Source organism: Cornus florida, unplaced genomic scaffold (genome assembly GCF_030987335.1).
Source record: "Cornus florida cultivar Cherokee Brave unplaced genomic scaffold, ASM3098733v1 CherokeeBrave_3.0.0_Hap2_Chr10, whole genome shotgun sequence".
Lineage (NCBI taxonomy): Eukaryota > Viridiplantae > Streptophyta > Magnoliopsida > Cornales > Cornaceae > Cornus > Cornus florida.
In genome coordinates, this window is record NW_026775580.1 from 24,032,679 (window position 1) to 24,045,599 (window position 12,921).

Below are 12,921 nucleotides of genomic sequence, written 5' to 3' on the forward strand. Positions count from 1 at the left end.
AATGAAATGATGAGTACCTTTCAGGAGTTCCATTCTACTGGTGTTTTTGAAAAATCGCTTAATGCATCATTTATTGCCCTTATCCCTAAGAAGGGAAACGCTTCAGATATTAAGGACTTTTGTCCTATTAGCTTAATGGGTTGTATTTACAAACTTATAGCTAAGGTGCTTGCTCATAGAATGAGAGAAGTTATGGATGGGATTATTTCAAATTCCCAGAATGCCTTTGTTGGAGGACAGTAAATTCTTGATTCAGTTCTTATTGCTGGCAAATGTGTGGATTCAAGGTTGCGTAGTGGTGTTCCCGAAGTTGTATGCAAACTTGATATTGAGAAAGCTTGTGATCATGTTAATTGGAATTTCCTTCTCTACTTGCTTAAAAGAATGGGGTTTGGAAGTAGATGGAGGACGTGGATTGAGACATGTCTTTCGTCTGTCAAGTTCTCAATTCTTGTGAATAGTTCTCCAGCTGGTTTTTTCGGGTGCTCTCAGGGTATAAGACAAGGTGACCCATTGTCATCTTTTCTTTTTCTTATTGTTATGGAGGGCTTAACTAGACTCATGCGCCGGGCAGAGAATCTTGGTCTCATTAAGGGATTTCGGGTGGGAAGTGATATTGTCAATCAAGTGGAGATTTCACATCTACTATTTGCATATGACACTCTGGTTTTCTGTGATGCAGATGTGTCTCAACTTAGATATTTGAGATGCATTCTGGCTTGCTTTCAAGCAGTTTCCGGGTTAAAGGTGAATGTGGCCAAAAGTGTACTTGTCCCGGTCGGGAATGTACAGGACATTTCTTCTTTAGCTGCAGTTCTTGGGTGCAAGGTGAGTTCCTTTCCTATCCCTTATTTGGGATTGCCCCAAGGGGTTTCTTCCAGGTTAGTGGGGAGTTGGGATTCTATGCTTAATAGGTATGCAAAGAGGTTGGCAGGTTGTAAGAAGCAATATTTATCTAAGGGGGGTAAAGTAACTCTTATTAAGAGCACTTTATCAAGCCTTCCCACTTATTTTCTTTCTTTGTTCCAAATTCCACGCTCCGTTTCTGATAGAATTGAACAAATTCAAAGGAATTTCCTTTGGGGAGGAAGGGGAGATGAGTTCAAGTATCATCTTGTTAGATGGGAGCAAGTATGCAAGCCTATAAAATTGGGGGGCCTCGGTATTAGACGATTGATTCCTTTTAATCAAGCTCTTTTGGGTAAGTGGTTGTGGAGATACGGGAAGGAAAGACATCGTCCTTGGCACAGATTAGTATCTTGCAAGTATGGGGAAGATGTTGGCGGATGGACTACACGTCCGGTTTCTATTGCGGGAGGAGTTAGGGCTTGGAAATCCATTCGGAAAGGATGGGATGCCTTTTCCTCTCATATCAGATTCAGAGTTCGTGATGGTAGTTGCGTTCGTTTTTGGGATAATCTTTGGTGTGGGAACCAGCCTTTATGTCGTACATTTCCCAGATTATATAGTATTGCAGTTGATAAATATGCCATAGTAGCTAACTGTTATCAGCTTGATAATAGTGGGATTACGTGGAATGTTCATTTTTGGCGTTCATTTCAAGATTGGGAGTTGGAAGAGGTGAGCATTTTCTTGAATCAATTGTATCGGCAAGAAGGAATTGGCAGGGGTTATGACAATTTGATTTGGATTCCCTCCTCTCATGGGCGTTTTGCAGTAAGGTCTTTGTTCTTATGTCTGTCTAATTTTGCATCCTATGATTTTCCATCGAAGACTATTTGGTGTTCTATGGTTCCTACTAGGGTGGCATTCTTTGTATGAACTGCTGTTTGGGGTAAGATTTTGACGATCGATAATCTGAGGAAAAGGGGAAATTTTCTTGTTAATTGGTGTTGTTTATGTAAGCAGAATGGGGAGTCAGTCGATCATCTCCTAATGCATTGCTCTGTAGCGCACGATTGCTGGAATCTCATTTTTGGCCTATTTGGCATGTATTGGGTAATGCCACGCTCTACTAAGGAGCTGATTAATGCTTGGAGAGGTTGTCGTGTGAGTAGGAGTGTTCGGGCTTATTGGAGATCTGTACCACATTGTATTTGGTGGTGTATCTGGAAGGAGCGAAATAATAAAATGTTTGAAGGGAAGGAGTCGTCTACAGCGACATTGAAATTATTCGTTCTCTTTTTTGTTATGTGAACAGAAGTTCGTGTTCCTCTTATGTTGATTGAATTTATTTTTTGGATTCTTTGGGGCCTTAGACCCCGGTTTCTTTTATGTCTACGGGACACGTTCCCTATTGAACGCCTTTTTTAATTTATTATTACTTATCAAAAAAAAAACTCCAGAGACACCACTTCTCAACCTGGAATCCACACATTCGCCTGCGATAAGAACTGAATCTAGGATCTACCGTCCTCCAACAAAAGCATTCTAGGAATCCGAAATAATCCCGTCCATAACATCCCTCATCCTAAGAGCAAGAACTTTGGCAATGAGCTTGTAAATGCTGCCCACTAAGCTAATTGGTCTAAAGTCTTTAATATCATAAGCACCACCCTTCTTAGGGATGAGGGCAATGAAAGAGGCATTAAACGACTTCTCGAAAACACCATGAGAATGAAACTCCTGGAAGGTACCCATCACCTCGTTTTTCACCACCTCCCAACTTTCCATCAGAAACCGCATAGTAAACCCATCTGGCCCGGAGCTTTGTCACCATTGCAACTCGATAAAGCCTTTAGCCCTTCCTCTTCGGAGAAAGGGACCTCAAGACCATCTCTATCCAACTCAAGAATAGCATCAAAGTGAAGGCCGTCAAGCGTAGGTCTCCATCGTAACGGCTCAGCGTATAGGTTCTGGTAAAAAGAGCCAATCCCACTGCATACCTCTTCCTCCCTCCACAACTCCAAACCATCCATCCAGATTCACCCTATGTGATTACTCCTTCTATGGGCATTAGCAAGCCTATGGAAAAATTTCGTATTACGGTCTCCCTCTTTGAGCCATAAGGCCCGAGATTTCTGGCGCCAAGAGATCTCCTCTGTACTAGCAATCTCAACAAGAACCTACTGGCAAGAAGCTCTCCTAGAGCATAGAGACTCCACATCCCGACCCGCCTCTTCAAGACGATCAAGCTCAGAAAAATCAGCAAGGACTCTTTTCTTCCTCCATTCAAGATTCCCAAACACCTCCTTATTCCACCTCTTAAGCTCGATTTTGAGAGCCCTTAGCTTCCTGGGTAACACAAAACTGGAAGAACCTATAACTGTTGCCTACTCCCACCAAGACCGGACTTTCCCTTGGAAGTCTTCCGCTCTCAACCACATATTCTCAAATCCAAATGGGGAACACCGAGATCTCAGACCCCCCCAATCCAGAACCAGAGGAACATGACCAGAGGTAACCCTTGCTAAAACCGCCTGAACAGCATCTAGGAATTTCTCTTCCCACTCCCCAGAGATCAAAAACCTATCCAGCCTTGATAAGGTAACCAGGTCCCTGCCATTAGACCAGGTAAAGGCTGCCCCTTCCATTGGCAGATCAATGAGAAGATGGCCATCAATAAAATCAGAAAACTAAGTTATACCCGAAGACCACCTTCCCCCTATAGACCTTTCTAACGGAGACCTAATAGAATTAAAATCCCCACCCAGGCACCAAGGAAGAGACCACAGTCCCTGTACATGGCAAAGCTCCTCCCAAAAGAGAGGTCTATCACTATCAACAACCAGCCCGTAGACCCCAGAGAAAACCAATTTGAAGTTGTCCTCCTCCACCTTGAACACGCAAGACGCAGAGAACCTCCCCATCCAAAAGTCCATCCTTGATAACCATCTACGATACCACATAACTAAAATTCCGCCAAAGGTACCTGAAGCATTCAGGGACTCCCATTCCAAAAACCTTCCTCCCCAAAGACTCCTAACAACCCCATTAGAAATAGAGGCCAACTTGGTTTCTGGCAAACAGACAACCTGGGCTCCCCACTTCCTTAAAGCTACCTTCACCACCCTCCTTTTGTCTGGATCGTTGAGACCACGAACATTCCAAATAATGATTCGTAACTTCATTAAGAACCAGATAAGATTATCTCCCCTCCTCCCCTCCTTCCACTGCTACTTCTAGTCCTTCCCCTCTTCCTCACCGCCCCACTCTTCCCTTCATAGTTGACATAAGAGATAAGATTCTTGACCTCCTACTCCCCTTTCCAAGACGATAAAGATCTCTTATTAATAACCTCATTCGTACCCTGCATGTTCATTGCAACCTCTCTTCCTGACACAATTGCATGAAGAATGGACAGTGCTGATCACTACTGCCCTCTGATGAGACCCAGCAACTCACTAGTAGCCCCTATATTTGCTACTACCCAGTCCTTGCCCAAATCAACAGCCGTTTCAGAGCCATTGGGTCGCACGACAGCCAATGGTTCTACCATTTCCAAATTATAGTGGTTCGTCTCCAACCATAGGACTAACTCGTTAGAACAGACCTGTTGAATGGAAGCCAAATCTTCGATCACCTCCACTGCACTATCCTTTCCACTTATAGACAAATCCGTGTCTGTAACAGAGTCAACCAAGCTATGATCCAAGAAACTATGAGAATCATTCGCCTCTATCCCTCCAAGTGGCAAACAATTGAAGCCTTTCAGAGCAACACAGAGGCGAAGCTCTTTAAGCAAAGCCATAGCAGAGTCGTTGGTCAACTGAAGATGGAGATCACGTGCCACACAAACCGTAACCCCCTCAGACGATTCCTTTACAGCGCAAGCATCTGGATCATCATATCCAGGAAAATCAGGCTCGTAGTCATCCGTCACATCCGAACATATCCCGGACTCAACTTCAGGCACCGTTGGCAGATCCGGTAACACACGTCCCTTCTCCATCTCAACACCACTCCTCAACACCCCACAAGAAGAAGAAGAATAAGGAGGAGGGCTCCAAAGGTGAGAGGCAGAGGACATACCTGGATCATTGGTAGAAGAGGCGCGAGCAATCCACTTCTGTTTATCGTTGCGAGACCATCTGTTTCCATGACGAATCAGATGAGAGCCCCGATTTGAGAATTTAGGGCTTCTATCTTTCGGCAAAACATGGGCAGAGGGAAGAGGCACTGAAGAAGAATCAATACAACAACACTTATCGTGTCGAAAGGTCTTCTCTTCCGCGCTCAAACCGACCGTGCACGCACTGATCTGCATCCATCTCATCTTCTCCAACAAGGACCACTGTCTGTTCGCATAAGAGCCGTAAGTGTTACGTTGTAAAAATAGGAGATCATTATCTGGACGACCTTCACTAGGCCTTAAAAAAACCTTTGGGCTAGGCTTATCATTTGGAAGAGAAATGGATAAGCTTTTGTTGGGCCCCCACAGAACCTTCCTCTTTAACTCATTGGAAGCCTGAGGCCCGTAACTAGGCAGCACCCCATTAGCTATGGGCTTATCAGGCCAAGACTCATATCAGGCCCATCAGTGGCAACCGTTATTGTTGAAGCGCACGCGTCACTGTTCTTGAGGGCCATGGTGAATTTGAAACTGCCATGAGCGGTGACCTCTTCCGGATCTCGTTTCACCGGACATAAAGGGGGGACCATCGATTGTGCCGTAAGAAGACTTCAGAAGGATAAATGGTGAAGATTCCTCCGTCAAAGGGACCTTAAAGGCCACTCTTTGATCTTTGACGAAGACAAACTCCGGTATCACACCTCCGTTAGAAACGTAGAGAATAACTCTCTCACCACCCACCATATCGTCCGCTTCCAAACCTCTGAAACCGCCGTGCATATCTCCTATGGCTTGGAATAACTTCTGACACCAAAGATGGAGGGGCAGGCCATACATCACCACCCTTCTTATCCTGTCTCTTACTCTCACTACCGAGCATCCCACCGCAAAATACCAAACATCAATTGATAGACTAGCGTCTCCCCATTTCTTCTTCCCTAAGACCAAAACCTTTTGTGCCTCTTCCGCTGATGGTAGTCTGAACAGAAAAAGACCGTCAGGCAAGGATGAAACCACCACCTCACACGATATCTTCCAATTCTTCGTCGCCAACGACTCAATCCTCTCAATACTTCCCACATCTCTATCAAAGCGTCCAACTAGGCAAGACTTCAAAGCAGATTCACGACTCGTCGTGCTTTGATGATCAACCCTGAACACCCTACCCTCGCCAATTGAGAAGCTTTTGATCTCACCATTGAGATTGAGGCGTGGAAGTGTCGCCACATCAAGATAAGACCGGAGCATATCACAATTCCCCAACACTTCTTTATGAGGAACGGAAAACAGAAAGAAGAGAGGAGAAAATCAAAGGACGCCGGAGTAGAGGACTCCGACGTCTAAGAGAAGAGAAGAGATCAGAAAGATAGAGAGAGAAATGTTACACATTATTAATACTTATCAAAAATATATATATATATACATATATATATATTACACATTATTAACAACAATATATTAAAAGAAAGATTAACTATGTCAGAAGAAAGATTAAATGAATTGGCTATATTATAACAAAACTTTACATCTCAAAAATCAAGAAGGGTGATTTTTAAATAAATATTATTAACTATTTTTTTACATTAATATATTACATATTACGCATTATTAATACTTATCAATATATATATATATATATATATTACACATTATTAACAAAAAAAATATTAAAAGAAAGATTAACTATGTCAGAAGAAAGATTAAATGAATTGGCTATATTATAACAAAACTTTACATCTCAAAAATCAAGAAGGGTGATTTTTAAAATTTTTTTTTTTTTTTTTTTTTTTTTTTTTTGATAATTAAAATGTATTAGAAGGCGTTCAAAAGGGGAACGCGTCCCAAGCTATACAAAAAACTGAAACTATGATCTCAAGGAGCCCAAAAAGTCCACAATATCCTCAATCGAGGAAAAATCTCTCCCCCAACCCCAACAAAAAAGAGTAATAAAAAAAATTTTAACACCCCAATGGAGGACTCCTTCCCATCAAAAGATCTTCTATTCCGCTCTTTCCAGATGCTCCACCAAACACAAAAGGGGGTTACCCCTCCAAAAGACTCTCGCCTGAGCCCCCACCCATTGGCCCCTCCAAATATCCAGCAATTCCCGAGATGTCCGAGGCATGACCTAATGAATACCAAACAAATCAAAAATGAGACTCCAAAAATCATTTTTTTTTTTTTTTTTGATAAGAAGACTCCAACAATCATGAGCCACAGGACAATGCAGCAGCAGGTGATCCACTAACTCCCCATTCAACTTACAAAGACAACACCGATTAACAATAATATGTCTTTGCTTCCTCAAGTTATCCAAAGTTAAAATCTTACTCCAAGCTGCAGTCCACACAAAAAAGGCCACCCTAAGAGGCGCCTTGGACAACCACACCGTCTTCCACGAGAAGGAAACACCATGAAAACCAGAGAGGCACACAAAAAAAGACCGGACTTGGAACATCCCCTGAGAAGAGGGCACCCAAATCAGGGAGTCAACACTAGTGCCCTCCACCTCCTGTCTGTACAAGAGAGCCAACAAGCCAGTGACATCATCCAACTCCCAATCCTGAAAAGATCGCCGGAATTGCACATCCCAAAATAACCTCCCGCTATCAAGGCGATAGCAGTTAGCAATCATAGCATGTTTGTCAACAACAATCCTGAACAGCCTTGGAAACAAAAGAGCCAAAGGCCTATTCGCGCACCAGGGATCCTCCCAAAACCGGACAAACCTTCCATCCCGAACTTTGAATCTAACATGTTTGGAAAACTCGTCCCATCCTTTTCCAATGGCCCTCCACACCCCTACTCCACTAGCTGACCACCCCCCTCTCTCCTCCCCAAAGTGACAAGAAATAACCATCCTCCATAATCTATGCCTTTCACTGCCGAATCTCCAAAGCCACTTACCGAGGAGGGCACTGTTAAAGGGGGCCAATCTCCTAATCCCAAGCCCGCCCAACTGAAATGGCCTGCAAACCTGCTCCCATCTGACAAGATGATACTTAAACTCCTCTCCACAACCCCCCCAAAGGAAGTTTCGTTGTAGTATCTCAAGACGTCCAACAACCGAGGCTAGAACCCGAAAGAGCGAAAGAAAATACGTTGGAAGGCTTGATAAGATGTTTTTCACTAACGTAACTTTACCACTCTTGGAGAGATATTGCTTTTTCCAACCAGCTAATCTTCTTTCGACCCTCTCAATCACCGGGTCCCAACTTCCCACCCTCCTGGCCGAGTCCCCTAGCGGCAAACCCAAATACGAGATAGGGAAACGTTATGTCCCACACCCTAAAACAGCAGCCAAAGTGTCCACCTCCTGAACTTCCCCCACAGGGACAAGCACACTCTTGCCCACGTTGACTTTCAAACCAGAGACTTTCAAACCACGTTGACTTTTTTTTTTTTTAATAAGTGATTTTTAAATAAATATTATTAACTATTATTTGATATTAATATATTACATATTAAAAGGCCACTCTTATATTTTTCGCCCAATGCCTCAAATTATATTGTGCCGCCTCTGCATACACCATGGAATGCTTTCTTGTATATCTTTTGTTATTTTGTCTAATACTATTTTTCTTGTATATCTTTTGTTATTTTGTCTAATACTATCACAAATAGGTAAGGACTTAACACCATCCTTGGTGTAATCCCACTTTTATTGGGAAATCTCAACGAGCACCCCTTTGCCAAACCCGTCCCACAAATAAAAAATCTTTTCCCAAGCCTGCCTGACCCGCCCCACATCGAAGTCAAGGCGAGTTTCAGGCACCCCGGTTACATATATTTTAAGAAAAATAATTCAAGCTCAAACAAATTTAAGATAAATTTTGTAAAAAGATTTAAGTATAGTTAATTATTTAACAATCATAATGACAAAAAATTGTTAAAATTTAAGAAAAATCTTTAACAATGATAGTCCAGTTGTCTCCTATTGGAATGCCATTCCAAGAGTTTCTCATTCCATCATTTGGAAAAATCTTTTGGCAGTTAGAGAAATTGTGTTACAGAATGTGAGGTTTTCAGTCAGTGAAGGCAAGTCTATTCATCTATTCCTTGGCGTGATGGTCAAACTCTAGGCCAGAGATTTGGCCATGGAGTGGTCAGAGGACTTCCTTTTCCTAGGGATGCAACTGTTGATTGTTTGCTGAATGATGGTAGATGGAATCTGATACTTATCCAAAAAAAATGGTAGATGGAATCTGATGTTTGTGCAGGATTCTTTGTTTCAGCAACTAAGGGAGTATTTGGCTACTGTTTCTATTCATGCCAGTCAAGATACTTATCTTTGGGATGGTGGTCGATTTTCTATGCCAGTCAAGGCATGGCAGAATTGCAGGATTTCCTTTGATGAGGTGGACTGACACTCTGCTGGGGTAAAGCTAGGCGTCGTTGGCCTGCTACTGCAGTTTTTATTTTGCTTGATAGATTTCCATCAATGACTAATTTACATAAGAGGTAAAAAAAATATTGCCGCTAGATGCTCAAACTGCCTTGCTGCAATTGATACTAGAGATCATCTGTTTCTGTCATGTCAGTTTGATCAAACAGTTTGGTCCTGGTTTGGTGCTGTTTTGGGCTTGGGATATGGATCCATTTGCTGGGGTGTTCACCATTTGGGATCTGTACTCTTGGTTCAGACAACATTATCATGATTCCAAACAATTAAAGAGTCTGTTTGCTGCTGTCTTTTGGGGGATTTGGCAAGAAAGAAATGCTCGTTTGCATGGTGCTACTCCTAGGAATCCAGACGCAGTGGCTAGACAGTTGTTATTTGATGTGCTTGATGTCCAGAATGCATCAATTACTGATCTTCTCCTATAATTTTCTTTTTGCTTTCTTCTTTCTGTATTGGAAATGGGCATTTTCTTTAATGCCTGTTTCTTTACTGTTTTTACTATTTCTATGAGGGTTTGCCCTCTGTGCGCCTGTATTTCCATATCCTTTCTTAATACAACACCAATTATGAAAAAGAAAAAAAATGAAAACAGAGAGAGAGAGAGAGGAAATATATATATATAACTAATAAAAAAAACATTTGTTCATATATTTATTATTAATCGGGGCGGGTTCCAGATTTTTGGGTTTTAAACTCTCTTCCCAAACCCACCCCTAACCTTATTAGGGCAATCCCAAACCCATTCCAATAGGAGCGGGCCAGGTTAAATTAACATCCCTGGATGCATGTAGGGTTAACTCTTGTCAATGTCTCATTATACATATCCTGAATAAGATTTATAAGTTTTACAGGTACTAATTTTCTTTGTAGGGCCCACCAAATTATGTCCCTTGGCACTCTATCATACATCTTCCCTATATCTATGAAAATCGTATGCAAGTCTTTTTGTTTACTCCTATTTCTTCTATTAGTTGTCGTATCAAGTATATGGATTCCATAGTGGATCTACCTCGCATAAATTTGAATTGGTTATCAGATATTGATGTTTCTTTCCTTAATCTTTGTTCAATTATTCTCTCATAGTTTCACTGTACAACTAAGTGTACTTAATTATTGTCATCAACCTTTCACCATTTCAGAAGATTTTTACTAGACATCTGAAAAGCTTGTACCCCCTAGCCTATGAAACTAGTTCACATTAGTGCCTTCTCCAATTTAGGAAAAGATATTTAAAATAGAAAAGGACAGCTAAGCTAATGAGTGTAATTAACTGATGCACCTAACATGATATGCTTTGATCATAAAGAGCGTCTCTCTAGAGGCTTGTATGACATTCCCACAAGAAGACGAAACGGTAAGACCTTTTTTAGCTATTAAAGTCTTATCAGGAGTTTTTTTCAGAATGTTGTTCAATCTCTTTTAGATGATTTTAACATTTTCAAAATAAAATCTTAAGATTGATATTGCTATCATGTTGGGGAGTGGAAAATTTTACAAGGTAAATAATGTATCATTGGGGTAAATAAAATTCTTATGAGTCATGTTACATCATTAACTTTTTGAAGATAGTGAATCTTAAGACTGATATCATGTTGGGGAAGCGAAAATTTTATAAGGTAAATAATGTATCATTGGGGTAAATAAAATTCTTACAATTCATGTTACATCATTAACCTTTCGAAGACAGTGATGTAACCTTTTGAAGACAGGAAAACATGCTGCATACAAAAAGTTCAACTACCCTTCATGAGTAATGGCTGCCCTCCAGACTGCAAGATGCAAGTGTTTTCAAATGTTACTGGGTGGACCCATTTTCCTAATGCTTAGCAGAAAGAGAAAGTGCATTTTCGAAAAACAGCCAAACATGCCATCATCTTAATGTGCCAAGTAGTGCTTGCATGAATAAATTTTTAATTTACAAAAAACTGCCCATGTCAAGGCACGAACAACATCCAATAATTGCCCATATGCTATCTTCACTGCCATAACTAATTATCAACAGTAAAGCCCGGGAAAAGGCTGAATACCTGGATAAACCCCCATCTTCAAGGTCCCAACACTTCACCGTTCCATCCCTACCCTGGCTATAAGCAATGCATCCATTAGGCGACAAACCCAATAAAGTTCAATTCAAATTGTCAGTAGAGCATAATTCAAATTTAGAATTGCACCTCAAAACTCAAAAGAAACAAGCAAATAGAAATATGTACCTCACAACTTTGTTGTATCCAATTAATGGACTAGCTGCAACACAAATAATGCCATGTGCTGCACTGTGCACCCTGTAATCAATTTTTTTATACCATTAGCACGGTCTTGAAAAAGGTTCATATATAATAAATACATACATATATATAGCATTCTACAGATCAAAAAGTTGTTGACACGAAGACTACCATGCAGATGATATAGTCCGACGCTGGAGGGTATCCCAAATGCGCAACTCACCATCTGCCGACCTGCAGTGCAACTTAATTAAATTGTGCTAAAGTCAATCTTCATAACTCATACATACATACATACATATATATGTGTGCGTGTGTGTGTGTACACACTTCAAACCAAGAGCAATTAAAATAATAAAAACTGAATTTCATTTTCTACCCGGTGAATAATATGCTTTTAGATGGGTGGAAACATACGTCCATGACGGAAGCACGATGACCTCTTAGCACTGCCACAGGATCTGGTGGGGGTCTTTTGCCCATTGTTTAGGTATATCCTGTCAAGAGCATCGTGTCGAAACACAAACATAAACCAGTGATGGCATTCACTTCGATATCAGTTTCATTGCTATTTATCTCAATTTTTCATACATCAAAAACCCTAACCCTAAAATCAATTAAGAGAACTGATGCAAAACAGTAAATATAGAGAGCACACCTGAGCTAAATCGTTGAAATTGAAAGCTATGAACGGCGAGAACACGGAGATGATCGGAACGGTGTGTTCGGTCCAGAAAGAGCAAACCGAGAGAGTGAGGGCTTTGGAGAGCGTAATTTACAAAAAGGTCCTTAACGCAAAATATCTCAAAAAAATTAATCGCACAAAGCCCCCAGAAAATGAAAATGTTTTCTGAAAAAAATGCAATCATACCCCTAGGAAATGAAAATGAATAAGCATGTTTTTCTACACAATTAAACTATGCATCGACAATAAAATAAAATAAAGTAAATGAATAAGATGCAAGAAACCGATTCCGAACACCAAACCCTACCTCGGGTTTTACAAAACCCTAAGGTAACACGAAAAAGAATAAACAAGTATTTAAATAAAATAAAATAAATAAATAAACAATTAAAAAAATGAATGTCAAAAAAAAGTAATAAAATAAAGAAAAAAAGATGACACGGTCATCACAGGTAAACTATTCAACCTTGGGATTTCTACACTTATGTATAATATGGAATTAAACTCAGTAACATTCGTTCAATTCAGATTTAAAGAAAGATGTTTCATGAATTTCAGTTAATCATAACCTATCTTCGATTGACAGGAATTATCTACTTACCTACTTCTAACTAATGTTGAAGTATAACTCGTCTTT

The 12,921-nt window shown here is 40.7% G+C and overlaps 1 protein-coding gene across 2 annotated transcripts in view; it reads right to left on the reverse strand.

Annotated features, from left to right (window-relative positions):
* LOC132279880 (protein DECREASED SIZE EXCLUSION LIMIT 1) overlaps positions 1 to 12,368 on the reverse strand; it is a 44,847-nt gene extending 32,479 nt beyond the window's left edge. For both annotated transcript variants that reach the window (XM_059781930.1, XM_059781929.1), the window contains exons 1-5: positions 12,258 to 12,368; positions 11,979 to 12,096; positions 11,771 to 11,833; positions 11,585 to 11,656; positions 11,402 to 11,458 (exon numbers count right to left, since the gene is read on the reverse strand). In XM_059781930.1, coding sequence (XP_059637913.1) covers positions 11,402 to 11,458; positions 11,585 to 11,656; positions 11,771 to 11,833; positions 11,979 to 12,082 — 296 coding nt within the window. In that variant the 5' untranslated portion in view covers positions 12,083 to 12,096; positions 12,258 to 12,368. The remainder of the gene's footprint in view (positions 1 to 11,401; positions 11,459 to 11,584; positions 11,657 to 11,770; positions 11,834 to 11,978; positions 12,097 to 12,257) is intronic.
* Positions 12,369 to 12,921: the final 553 nt, after the last annotated feature.